The sequence below is a fragment of the Lipotes vexillifer genome, unplaced genomic scaffold, assembly GCF_000442215.2.
Source record: "Lipotes vexillifer unplaced genomic scaffold, Lipotes_vexillifer_v1.1 scaffold69, whole genome shotgun sequence".
Classification (NCBI taxonomy): Eukaryota; Metazoa; Chordata; class Mammalia; order Artiodactyla; family Lipotidae; genus Lipotes; species Lipotes vexillifer.
In genome coordinates this window covers 4441874-4455688 of record NW_006790942.1, presented here as the reverse complement: position 1 = coordinate 4455688, position 13815 = coordinate 4441874, and the positions used below count along the sequence as shown (strand labels likewise).

Here is a 13815-nt window from a genome sequence, read left to right as displayed (position 1 = left end):
CAAAAAAAAAAAAAAAAAAAAAAAAAAAAAAAGAGATGAGATCCTTGAAGGGGGGAAAGTTCATACAAGCTAAAAGTGCTAAATATTTCCAACCAAAGTTCACAAGTGTGCTGATGTTTTACAGACACATGGGCTGTACGCTTGGGCTGATGCCAAAGAGGAGCTGGGGAAAACGCTTTTAATCTAAAAGTTCACGTGTCAATAACATACCAATTGATATGCATGAAAGGGGCAGTATATACTTTACTCTTTTCATCTGTTACTTTAGTTGTGTGTGTGTGCGTGTGTATTATATGTAATATATTTCTGTTATCCATACCATACACACGTATATACAATATTTCTTTAAAAAGTCATTGAGCTTTCAATTATTCCTATTCACTTTTCATTGGTTTAATTACTTCATTTATTCATAGAGCCAAAGGAATTGGGCATTTAGAAATTAAGTATAAATACTTAATGTATTTTATCTTCAGATTATCTTTGTATTTTCTCTTCTGCTAATACTTGAATTGCATATTATTGCCATGTCAGTAGGAAAATTTATTTCATTTGTCATGTTCACAGCAATATCATAAAGGAATAGTAACAAAGTGTCCACAAAGTCAAGGTTACTGAACTAGACAGTACATAGTTAAGTAGGACAATGGAAATGGAAGAAGATTTAAAGGACAGAGTCATTTTGGGGGATCAAACTTTGACTTACATGGAGGAAAAAAATGTTTTTTCTTCCACACAAATACTTAAAGTCTCAGTGTGGTTAAGATACATATGGTCCTTCATTTCAAATAAGGTTTTGTTGAGAAATGCTAATTTAAAAGTGAAAAAATTTTTTATAATATTTTCTTTTAGAAAATCTCATGGTCCTATGCAAAAATCAAGCACTAAGAACAGACCCCTCACCCCCTACAGGGGACCCAAGTAGACCCAGCCCAGGAAGTTAGTTGGAGCCCACAGATAAAGAATCCAGCGTTTCCAATTCGTATGCTAACCACGGCTGGCTCCTTTTGGATTCTTGAGTTACTCTCCGTGGAGTGGACATTGTAATGGTAAATTGAAAATCAAATCTTAGGAAGAACTCAACTATACATATGAAAATCAAACTTTGTTCCTTTGTATATTGACAATGTCTCTTTAAATCCTAATACTTTAAACTCTCTGTTATCGGTGGATCTAGAAACTAATGCACGTTCTCATCACCACACAGTCTGATGGCAAAAATGCAGCACTTTATGAATCATGGAAGCGAGATTAAGTCATGATTCTCCTTGGAAGTAAAAATGTTTTTGTTGTTGCTCTTGTTTGTAATCTTGAGATAGTTTGTAATTTATAACATGGTGGAGATGTCATTGCCTTCACAAGAATTTTTGACTAAAACATCAAAATCTTCAAGTATGCTGGATAACAGAGTATTTACAGTATTTGGGAAATCACTGAAAAATTCAAACTTCTTGTACCCTCCTGACTGCATTCTCACCTCCAAGACAAAGCACAGTACGTCATTTTTTTGGCCACACAGCACTTATTTTGACTCTTGACTTGTTAAATGAGGGATCAAGTTGAGAAATAATCTAGGACTTACATGATTGAAGAGTGATGGGGTCTGTTGTGTTTGTTGACTGACATTATTATAATCTGTTATTTACTCGTGGAATCAAAGGTAGAGTTCAACTGAGCAATTCAATTTCCAAAGATCATTAATTAATGAAGCTAGTGACTCGTGGCTCGGCACCAAAGTGAAGAATCTGCCATTATAATCATCTTTTTCCTTCTACAGTTGGGGGTGGGATGTTTTCATTAATTGCCAACAAGAAGAGCATCCTCCTGGGCCTTTACTGGTGACTAGGTAATGTTTTCACATCCAAACAAAAGACTATTATCTTTTAGTGGACTCTTGCTTGAAGGATCAAATCATGGAGTACTAGGAAAATATGTCTACTGATAAAAATCATCCATTTTTTAAAACATTGCTTTGGGGCTTTGTACCAAAAGGAGTCCTAGGTCGAGCCCTCTGTCACTTCCTGTGGGTGTCATCATAGGGACAGCGGTCCCTGTAGGATACACCCATTACAGGTGGTGGCTCTAGACCTTGACTATTTAAAGTTAATTGGATAGTCCAAAAAACTGAATATGTTACACTGATTTTTTTTTTTAAGTGACTTGACTAATATTTAGTATATCGGTTGGGTTAATATAAAACCAGGGAAGGAAGTTTAAGACATCTTCCACTGTGGTCAGGTTTGTCATAACAGATGGAAGAAAGTAATCACTAACATCTTTGATTTCCTGGGAAACATTGGCCAGTCTTGACAAGCCCTTTCTAGTTAAGCTGATTCGCTTGTCCCCTGATATTCTGATAGCACCCTTGGCCAGGTTCCTGGGGGCACCAGCATGGCAAAGTAGGGTGATCTTGCAAGAGACGCATGTTCTTAACCTGCCGAGGCAGGTTGATGGGATCTGTGGACCAGTTTCTGACATCCCAAGTAACTATGATGCTTAAAGTATTTTAAACGATTCCAGGTCTATAAAAAAAGTGATGATGCTTATATGTATACCCTATATTTTTTTATTACAAAAATATTGAAATAATCCATGAGTTATTCCACTCTGCACCAACTATAAAAAAATACTATCAAAGTTTGACCGGCACTTTTAATGCAACAAAAAGCACCATGACTGGGGGACGCTGGGAACAGAAAGTGGGGAACGTTTACTTGCTGGACGGAGGTATTTAAAACCCAGAAGCTTGTTGTAAGAGTGCGACTTTACAAAGGACTCAATTACGAATCTTAGCTGGATCTAGTGATAAGCCCTCAATCGGTTCAGAAGGGTTTTCTTATAGCATATTCACTGCATCTGTCTGCTCATACTTACTAAAATGTGTCCCAAAGCCTCTAAAAGACACATCACTTTGACCTTGGATGGGGGAGTGGGGGAGCCTGTACACAGCGAAGAACTTGACTGTTCGTGCTCTCTTCCGCTTTCTTGGGGCTCACGCCTCATGCTCAGCCGTTCAGGGCGTCCCCGTCAGTCCCGTGCTGGACGGTGTTTGGCACTAGAAGGGTGTGGCGTGGCGTGTTCTGGAATCCGGCCTCTCCGCACTCACGCAGAGCCTCCACTCCTGGACCTGAGCACAGCCCGGCTCTCCCTCCGCTCTGCCTCGACCTTCCCATGTGAGCTGCACAGGCCGGGAAATCAGATGCTCGCTTTGCCTTTTTCTCCCGCTTCCTCTTCGTGGTTTTATCAAATTTTGGCAATTGAATACTGCATCCTGATTATCAGTGAACTTTCATCCCCAAGGTATCTAGCTCCTTGGTCTCGTCAAAAGCCAGCCATGGGCTGCGTGGGGTATCTGTCATGAAAGACGTTCTCAACGGAAAATTTAAAATGAAAAAAAATCCTGACGTCTTGGAAACGAACCATTCCATCAATGCTAATACATGCGTAAACACACTTGGGTTTTCTGTCCATTGGATAGGCTTTTCACGCATGGGATTGGTTTTCACGTGAGAATGGTTTATGCATTCTCTTTCTAAGCTTTACTTTTTTTTTTTCTGGAGTCTTGAGGGATATGTTTTCTCTGTCTTTGCTTTTATATTCCCGTGGGAATCACAGCTTTGCATGAAAAGAAATCACCTAAGCTATTTTGACAGGATCGGTGTGTGTGTGTGTGTGTTAGTGTGTGTGTACACGTGTGTGTATGACTCAGTATATTTTTATGCAAAGATCAGTTAACTCCATCAAAACACCCTACTGATCGGAGGCAACATTTCCCATAATAATAGTACCCTCAGGTGGATGTGCTGAAAGGCGGGGCAGGAGGGGTTGGTGGCAACAAGGGGTCCTACTGAGCTGGCCTGTTCCCTTCAGATGGAGCAGTAGGGTCTCTGGGCTGCTTTTTCCAAGGAGGCCAGCAGCAGGCTGTCAGCTGATGGAGGGTCAGACACGCATCCTGATGACGGTCAGACTGCGACCGGCACAGCTCGCTGCCCTACTCCAGGGCGGAGTTTCATTATCGCCGCGGCCCGGCTGTCACCCCTGGGTCTGGAGCTTGCGGCCCCTCCAAGCCCTCTTGCTTTACAGGGTGGTTTCGTACTCCAGCCGTTCCTGGATGAGAGCATCGTCTTTGTACTGCAGCCTCGGAGGCGACGGGGAACCTTCAAAGGCTAAAATGGCCTTTCGGAGGCTTCGGTCCAAGACGTGTCTCTCCCATGCTGGGTACCTATTCCTGAACAGGTCAATTTTAATGACAGATTCTTCAATCCGTGGTGGGCGAGAGGACGGGGTGGACGGGGCCGTGGGCCTCACCTGAAACACAGGCACGCACCCGTCCCGCTCTGCAAATTTCTGGTCGCGGTCGCCGGCGACGCTGCGGGTGTTGGAGAGGGACCGCAGGGCGCTCGTGGCCGCTTCTGGAGACGGCGTGAAGGCAGCGGCGGGGTCCCCACAAGCACAACTTGGGGACCGCCCGAGTCTGGGTCCGTTGGGGTGAAAGAAGGCATAATACATCAGCATAAAAACAACGCCAGTTAAAAAGCTGCTGAATACCACACACAGCGCTGGGATGGCAAACGCGTCCGCGATCTGGGGAGCCTTGTAGAGGTACCAGAGGGCACTCAAGGCCGTGTTTTCCAAAAGGATCACAAAATAGTAAATGAAGAGCCTGCAGCGTGTCCTGCCCTCCTTGACGTTGAACCAGCTGAAGATATAGATGATCCCCACCACCATGTCGAACACGATCTCTTCCCATTTGGTGATACAGAACTCTGTCTCACAGTGGACGATCCAGAAGGTCATGACGCACCAGTGAAGGACGATGAAGATCCCAAAGTAAAGCTGGAAAACCGAGGCGAAGAGGGCGAAGGTGATGACCCTGGCCGCAATGGTGAAGAAATGCCAGCAGAACTGGATGACCACGGCCATGTAGCTGATGGGCTTCTTGTCATCACGAGAGTCCCGCAGGGCCTTCTGGTAGGAGGCCAAGGCCCAAGCCAAGGACACGAGGGAGGCGGCCGCTGTGAAACCTACAAAGGCAAACAGGAAGACAGGCTGTCAAAAGCGAGGTGCAGGGTTGTCCCTGGCAAGAAGCCACGTGGGGCTGGGGGCTTGGGGCAGGCTAGCTACTACCACAGCAAAGCTCTTCATTTCTCTGAGTTTTAGCTGGACCAAACACTCAGATGGGGGTCCTAGGATCTGTCCTCTAAGGGGCCCCAACGATATGGACAAGACACGAGGCTAATGGGAGTGCTCCTGGGGACCAGCATGGAGCCTGGGGCTGAAGATGGGAGGGGTGTTAGCTTTCTGTGTAGTCGGTGTAAAGAGACTAGGGAGGTCCTTTTGTCTGGCGGGAATATAACTGTGGATGGGAGGCTGACAGGACTTGGTTGCTGTTTCATCTTTGCCATTTAGGACCTGCACGACTTTGGACAATCATTTAAATTGGCGTCCTCATTCAGAAAGTGGATGATCTCCAGGGCTCCCTGTCAGCTTTGAGATTCTGTGATTGAAAGGGACAAATAATGACAGGAAACTTGAGGGGCTAGTTGGTTCACCTTTCTGCTTCTAAACAAGAATAAATGTAGTTCATTCACCAAGAAAGTTAACTGCTTCTCGGAAATAAGAAAAGGCGCCCATGGAATCTCCTTGGCCGTGTTTCTTGTGATACCTGGTGTGCAGTCTGTCCTGATATGATCCGAGACTCTTCCTACAGCTTCCTTCCACTCAGAAGAAGAAATGTCTGCTCACCATCACGCACCTCTTATTCTTTCACAAATTAAACGTTGTACAGAAATCACATACCAACCACTTTTCTTACTATGCAGTGAGCCCCATTTGGTTAGTATCCCCCCAAAAGTATGTGTTTCCAAATTTAAAAAACTCATTCTTATCGCTCCCCTCCACTTTTGCTCCACCTGCTGTGTCTGAAACGCCACCTCTGCGGTCGTGGTGTGGACCAGGGCTCACCTGAAAACACACCACCTCCTTCAGGAGAGAGCGCTCTGGGGAGTTCCACTTTGTCACTGACACGTCAGGTCGGTCTGCACCGCAGCTGGTTTACTTAATAAGCCGTAACGAGGCTTACCAACGCTAACAAAGGTTCTGTGCGTTTTTAAGCCCAGCTGGCTTTTCCTCACCAGATCTATTCCTAAACATAGTTCTCCCGCTATGGAATGGGGGTTGCCAACAACTTAGGATGGAATTTGCACTTTCCTGCTCATACTTCAATAGAGAAAAGCTGTTGTCTATGGTCCTTGAAGAATGAATTTCAAAAAATGACTCTTGTGGGAAAGAGCCACACTAATTGATAGAAAGAACATTCAACCTCGAAAACCATTTCTTACACATTCTCCTTGAGAGAGGCGAACTCCAAAAAAACACTTATTGATAAAGAAAATATTTCCCAACAACCCGTCTCATGTCTGCTCCCAAAGAAGCCAGCAGAACATCCCCATCTTACACTGGGCCTTCAGGTGTTTTTCCGGCCAGCAAAAAAACTTTCATTACTGCAACCCTCAGGCAGTGTAGGCGATATTCCTAGGTCAGTTAGCCACCAGGGCACAAAGGAGTTTGCGATAGTATAACTTCTAGGCAGTGGAAGCACCGACATCTATTCCAAAGCACCTCCAAGAGTGAGAAGAGAGGGAAGGAGGAAAAGTTACAGAAAGAAGAAACAAGGTGAGAGGATGGGAGATAAAAGGTGATGGAATAGTTATGCGAAGGACATACTTATTATCAGTTTCGTGTATAAGAACAAAGCGTAGTGCCATTTGAATGTCAACACCCGTGTGTGGGACACAGAAGCCCTCAGGAGCTCGCTCTTCATTGGCACCATTTGCGACGGGGCGGGTTGCTTCTTGCACAGACTGTGTTCTCCTTATGCATTTGAGCTGTGCACCTGGGCCGCTTCTCCGCCTGCAGGCCCTCCGGGTTTCCACCCGCCCGCATCCTTCGGGACCGCGCGGAGCACAGCGCCACCTTCAGGAGGATGGCTGCATTGTTGGTCAGGCTCCAGCCAAGGAAGGAGCGAGCGGCTCCATCGGGCAGTCAGATCAGGGTACCAGTTATTGAAGGCTGTTATTCAAAGCAGTGAAAATAGTAAACAACAACAACAGACTTTACGTATACAGCATCCTAAAATTATCCGTTGTCGGATTTTAAGAGAATTGGAAAATTAGCTTCGTCCAAATTCCCCTGTAATCATCACCCCTTTCATTATTATGCCCTAAAAAAGGAATTCAGTCTGCATTTGACACACCATAAGATTGTTATGACAATATTCTGGCAGTAGAAAAATGAAGACTTTCTATCAGCTTTGCTTTCTATGTATCTTACAATTTAAAAAGTCATTACCAATGGCAAATTCCGTGCCAATCATAACCATGCCCTTCATGAATTATCTGTTTCACAAGAACTAGAATTTCCCTTGTTCATTTGATGGTGATTTTCTTTTTCATCTGTTTCGCAATTAAGTTGTATAAGACAAATATATGCCTGAACAGAAAATACGGGGCCATTTTAGAATTACTCCTCATTACAAATTCACACCCGCCATGAAACGCTTTAATTCTTTTGCTTTTTATGCAAATGATATCAGCTCAGTTGTTTCAAATGCCAACGTAGATGTCCTCCACAAGGCACTGTGTTATTATAGGGGTAGAATTCTCTAGAACTTCTGAGGTGCCGTGCTGGAACACGGAACTCTAAGTGCTCCTTTAGCCAACAACATATATTTTAACTTTTTATTTGAAAAGAATTGTAAACTTACAGAAAGATTGCAAGAATAAAAATAATAATTGGACACATATATTTTTGCCCAGATTGTCATTTGACCTCATTTGCTTTATCACTGCCTTCTCTCTCTCTCTCTCTCTCTCTCTCTCTCAAACATTTGAAAGTATATTGCACACACCACAGCTGCTGTGTTCCAAATTTACAGGTTGAAATCCTACCCCCTAAAGGTGATGGTATTAGTAGCTGGGGCCTTTGGGAGGCCCTCATGAGCAGGACCCCTGGAGAGAACCCTAACCCTTCTGCCACGTAAGGATATCACGAAGAGTCTTCCACCCAGAAGAGAAGACGGCTCTCACCAGACCGTGCTGGAACACTGACTTCCGGCTTCCAGATTCCAGAACTGTGAACAAGATGTTTCTGCTATTTATAAGCCACCCAGTCCGTGGTATTTTGTTATAGCAGCTGGAAAGGACCAGCACAATGATTCTTTACCCTAAAATATGCCAGTGTCTCTTTCCTACAAAGAGGGATATTCTCTTAGTTAACCACAGTACATTTATCAACTTCAGTCCATTTAACATTGGTACAATTTTTCTTTTTAATCCACCATCAACGTTCCATTTTCATCAACTGGCAAACAATGTCCATCATAGGATTTTCCCTCTGGTATAAGATTGAGACTAGAACCAGGTATTGCATTTGCTTGTCTTATCCATTTAGTTTTCTTTAATCTGGAATGTTTGCACAGACTTTTTTTGCCTTTTATTATTTGGCATTTTTTGAAGAATACAGTACCTAAAAAAGAAAGAAAGAGAGAGAGAGAAAGAAAAAGAAAAAGGAAAGAAAAAGAAAAGTGTTCCTCTGCCTCATTTTGGGTTTGTCTGTCTGTTTCCTCATGGTTATGCGTTCTAAGCTGGAATACTACGTAAGTGACACTGAACAATATTATTCCCATCACATCGTTAAAATACTAAAATATAAAGATTCCTTCTGCAGTCCTGGGAGGTGTACGGTGGGTCTCATAGTATTTTCTTTCAAAACAATGAATAGCATATAGCTCATGAAAACTTCATTCTAAGGTAAAAACCAGCTCCAGAGGACTCCATGGGATCACACTATTTATTAAAACGTTAAAAAAGGTGCTAAGACCTCAGAGCTTCCCTAGTGCAACAATCTCATTTTAAAGAAAAGAAACTGAGTCTTACTCTCAGGCGTTAAATGTTTTATCTACCCTCTTCCTCTCCCTAACTTGTCTCCAGTGGAAATTATGGAAGAGGTGTGGGCAAAAGTTCCATCATCTGCATTTAAACATTATCTTCTCTTGGAAATAATGGATAAAGGGATTAGGATGGGATATAAGACCCTTGAAATATTACAATCCCAGAGATCTTTGTATGTTGAAACCTCTAAACTAGAAGGGAACCACTTCTGGCCCCTGAATGAAATCAGTTCTCTCTAGGAGTATGTTTCATATCAAGTACACCCCCGCCCCCATTCTCTTCCTTCAGATCACTTATCCCAGCTTATAATTATGCTTTATTTTGTGCTTGTTTAATCATTGTGTTTCTTACTGGAGTGGACCTTTAGGTAAGGAAAAGTACCTGCTTATTTACTTTTCTGTCATTTTGTGCCTTGCATGGTGCCTGGCATATATTATGACTTGGAAGGAAGAAAGAAAGAAAGAGAAAGAGAGAAAGAAAGAAAGAAAGAGAGAGAGAGAGAGAGAGAGAGAGAGGGAGGGAGGGAGGGAAGGAGGGAGGAAGGAAGGAAGGAAATAAAGAAGGAAGAAAGGAAGGATTCTAAAGATAGAGTCAGAACCACAGATAGAATGAGACATTCAAAAAATGTGCACCATTCTTCATTGCTCTCCTATTCTGCTTCTTTGCAATTTCAGTCTGAGCTGCAAATGCCAAAACACTGTGAAATGAAACCTGTCCTCCCTTTGTGTCGTTCGTGGCCTGAGTGTAAATAAGTGTTCCTGGAAAAAACCTAGAGAATGCTTTATAGGATTTATAGCCTAATTCCCTGGATGTAGGAGATTCAGGGAATTGAACCAAGTACTCGAATTCTTTGATTCTTCGACAAACAGAATGAGCCTGTCTCTTTCCTTCTCCCTAGGGAGGGCAGAACTGCTGCCCTTCCCCTGCTACAGGCCAGCCAAGGGTTAGTCTCAGGGAAACACCTGGCCACTGGCCCATGTTCACAACCAAACTGCAGCTGGTGAGAAGGGCTCTTTTTTTTTTTTTTAAAGAAATTATTATTGTGTAAAATTTCAAACATACATAATAGCAGAGAGAATAATAGAACAGGTATACCCTTCATGCAGAATTAACTCCTAGGTCTGAGTTCTGAAATCCATCACGAGGGAAGCGTGAGGTTTGGCCGGCAGGGGGCGCCTCTCGACGGAGCGTTGGCTCGGGCCTTCCTGAATCTTCCTGATGCCCCTCTCCCTCTACTGCGAGACAGAAGAGCTGTGCTGGAAGCTGACTTGCTGATAGCTGATGTTTCTCGGCTCTTCCTGGGAAGCCTGAACTGGTAGCTCTCAGCCCGACTCCCTCTAGCTCAGCTGGTCCCCCAGCCACCTCCGAGCGTTCCCATTCCCCCGAGACAGGAAATGCTGTGCTCTACCTTGAAAAGCCACATCTCTCTGGTTAATCCCTCCTCATCCTTCAGTTTCCAGTTTAAGCACCCTTCCTCTGCTTAGGGAAGCCTGTCCCAGTTCCTAATCTAAGTCCAGCTCCCCTGCTATAAGTGCGCACCACACCTTGTGCTCTGCACACGCACCTCAGCGTGCCAGCATCTGCCACTCTGCTTGGGTACCAATTTCCGAAAATAGCCCATTTGTCATCCAGTAGCTGCTCTCATATTGCCTCCCAATCTGCCCACCATCTCGATCGCAAACTTATTTCCCTTCTTTCCACCCCATTTCTCCATCCTGTCAATTGCAACATGTTTTGGAGGAAATTTTAAGTATTTTCTCACCTATGGTTTGGGAACGGATGATTTACAACTCATGGAGGCTAGATTATCACATGACCATTCATAACGTATGTAGTCTTTCATTACAAACACGATAACTTTTTCCCCCTAAAGTACAGTCCCTGAACCAACAGACAAAATATTGAATTTTAGATGACCACATAATGTTGATTTCTTGCAGTCAAAACAAGTTATGGTTTCCTTTTTTTTCCCTTCTTCACTCAAGTCACAGAAGATAAAACCTACAGTTTCTGACTTTTCTGAGTTTCTCTTACCCAAAAGAAAGATATACACTCTAAAAAAAAAAAAAAAAAGTTACAGTTCCGTTAGTGAGTGGGAGGCACATAATCATAGACAAAGAAGGAGGGAGTGTTTGTGGGGTCCTTGCTTTGTGCACAGGGATGAGCTAGGTACCTACAGCCTTTGTCCAATTTAAATTTCATGATGACAGTTTGAGGCAAGCACTGTTTTGCATTCAGGGAAACAGAGACCCAGAGAGAGGCTAAATAACTTGCCCAAGCTGATGTGATTAGCCAGGAGGATAGACATCTGAATTCATGGATTCCAAGCTCTGAACCATGACCACAGACTGGATGGGATCAGCAGCCACAGCAGGCAGGATGTGGTGTGGACAAGTGTGTGAGGTGTAGAACTCGTGGGCTGGAGGGACGGAGGTGACCCCAGAATAGTGCCACCCTCAAGGGTCTGACCCCGAAGGCTTCCATCCAGCTGCTCCTTCAGGCTCACCATGACCACACTTATTCCCAGGCCAAGGGATCCCATTTGGGTTTCTTTGCACAAAATGGATCAGAAGCACAAGCACCTAGGAGGAAAATCAGGCTTTTCTTATCTTCGTACTTTCTAGACTAAACAGCCCTCCTAATTTTCCTGAATCTTATTTTATTTTATTTTTTTGACTACATCACACAGCTTGTGGGATCTCAGTTCCCTGACCAGGGATCGAACCCTGGCCCTCGGCAGTAAAAGCATGGAGTTCTAACCACTGGACCACCAGGGAATTTCCTTTCCTGATTTTTTTTTTTTTTTTTTTTTTTGCAGTGGGCGGGCCCCTCACTGCTGTGGCCTCTCCCGTTATGGAGCACAGGCTCCAGACGCGCAGGCTCAGCGGCCATGGCTCACGGGCCCAGCCTCTCCGCGGCACGTGGGATCCTCCCGGACCGGGGCACGAACCCGCGTCCCCTGCATCGGCAGGCGGATTCTCAAGTACTGTGCCACCAGGGAAGCCCTCCTGAATTTTTATCTGTGGAAAAATGTTGCCCAATTCAAGAGTAGCTGGTCACGAAACCAGAAAAGTTTTCCATTTCTTCAGCATGTTTAGAGCTCGTCTCTTAGTTACAGAGATAAAAGCAGGAGATCCACTTGGCTGGACTCTCTTATCGAATTCACCTAGTTGAAAGAATGTAATAATTGTAAAAATGTAAAGCCCCCTATGCTGTGATCTTTGTGGAGTGAGGTGAAGGGAAGGAAAGTAATACAAACTTCACTGGGTCTAAGATGTTCGAAATCTTGCGTTGAAACCATTTTATCTCTGTTTTAAACCTTGTAATAGTTGTGATTAAAAATATTTAAATGCTTTAATATGTTTAATTTTGGTAGGGATACGCACTCTCTTTGTAATCCATCCTGAGGATTTCAGCTTCTTTGCAAGGCAAATTTAAGGCTGCTAAGGAGTTGATAAGGGAAACACTGAATTGAAATTTTAAAAAGTATTTTAATAGGAAAGCAGTTGAAGAAAGTTGTTGGGAGAAGCAAAGTGTCTCTCCTCCTTAAGAAATGTGGAAAGTAATTTCCTTCTGATTGGAAAAAAAAAATTTTAGGTGATCTCACATAGCTGCAGCTCATCTTAATTTTTAAATTATTTTTAGATTAAAAGAAAAATCCCAAGAAGGCAAACATTCTGTGTGTAGGAATTTGAAAACATCTAATAGTTTTTCTCTAGGAAAAAATTCTGTATTTAGGAGAAGGTGAGAAGTCACCATTCTTTGTACAGTATTACAAATTGCAAGGTTAAATTTATATTGCAAATAAAAAGATGACAGAAATGACTACTCAAAAGACATAAAATAAGTAACCCGAGATGCCCAGTAGAATTAAATTTTTCTTTAGAGTAAGTTTATTTTCCATACCATTTTTTTTAAACTATCAATCACTCTATTTTTTTCTTATAGATTAAAAATTTTTTTATTTATTTATTTATTTTATTTTTGGCTGCTTTGGGTCTTCATTTCTGCACCCGGGCTTTCTCTAGTTGCAGCGAGCGGGGTCTACTCTTCGTTGCGGTGCGCGGGCTTCTCATTGTGGTGGCTTCTCTTGTTGCGGAGCACGGGCTCTAGGCACGTGGCTTCAGTAGTTGTGGCTCGTGGGCTCTAGAACACAGGCTCAGTAGTTGTGGCACACGGGCTTAGCTGCTCCGTGGCATGTGGGATCTTCCTGGACCAGGGCTCGAACCCGTGTCCCCTGCACTGGCAGGCGGATTCTTAACCACTGTGCTGCCAGGGAAGCCCTCTATTTTTTTCTAGAAGTTTTTGCCTGTTGGATGGTAGGGGGTGTAGTGGGGCAAAATGAAGAGAAACGAAAATGCCAAAAACAGGGACAGAGACAGGCAGACAGCAGCTGTAACCTTCTCTCACCTGGCAAAGAGGAACACGGATGGACAAGAGCAAAATTAAAATAATAATTTAAAAAAAACCCCGATATGTATCAAACTGCTCTGTGGTTGACTTTCCACATTGTTTAGCCCCTTTATTCCTCACAGCATCACTTCTTGAATGTAAGTATTTTGCCCATTTTACAGATGGGGAAACTGAGGCTCGGAGAGACGAAATATTCTTATCAAAGGGCGGCAAACTTTTTCTGTACACATAAGAAATATTTGGGGTCTTGTAGGCCATATGGCGCTCTGTCAGAAGAGTTCAACTTTGCCCTTGTAGGGAGAAAGCAGCCATAGACAATACTTAAATGGAAGAAAAAGTAGGTGATGGGCTGAATTTGGTCCAGGGGCCTTAGTTTCCCGAACCCTCAGCTGACCCGTGGACACATTTTTAACAAGTAGCAGAGTTAGGATTTTTTTTTTTTTTTTTTTTT

At 43.5% G+C, this 13815-nt stretch overlaps 1 protein-coding gene across 1 annotated transcript in view; it reads right to left on the bottom strand.

Annotated features, from left to right (window-relative positions):
- Window positions 1-4077: 4077 nt before the first annotated feature.
- The window catches only part of XKR4 (XK related 4), a 327389-nt gene continuing 317651 nt past the window's right edge, over window positions 4078-13815 (bottom strand). Inside the window, exon 3 of the mRNA XM_007464032.1 lies at window positions 4078-5024. Coding sequence (XP_007464094.1) covers window positions 4078-5024 — 947 coding nt within the window. The remainder of the gene's footprint in view (window positions 5025-13815) is intronic.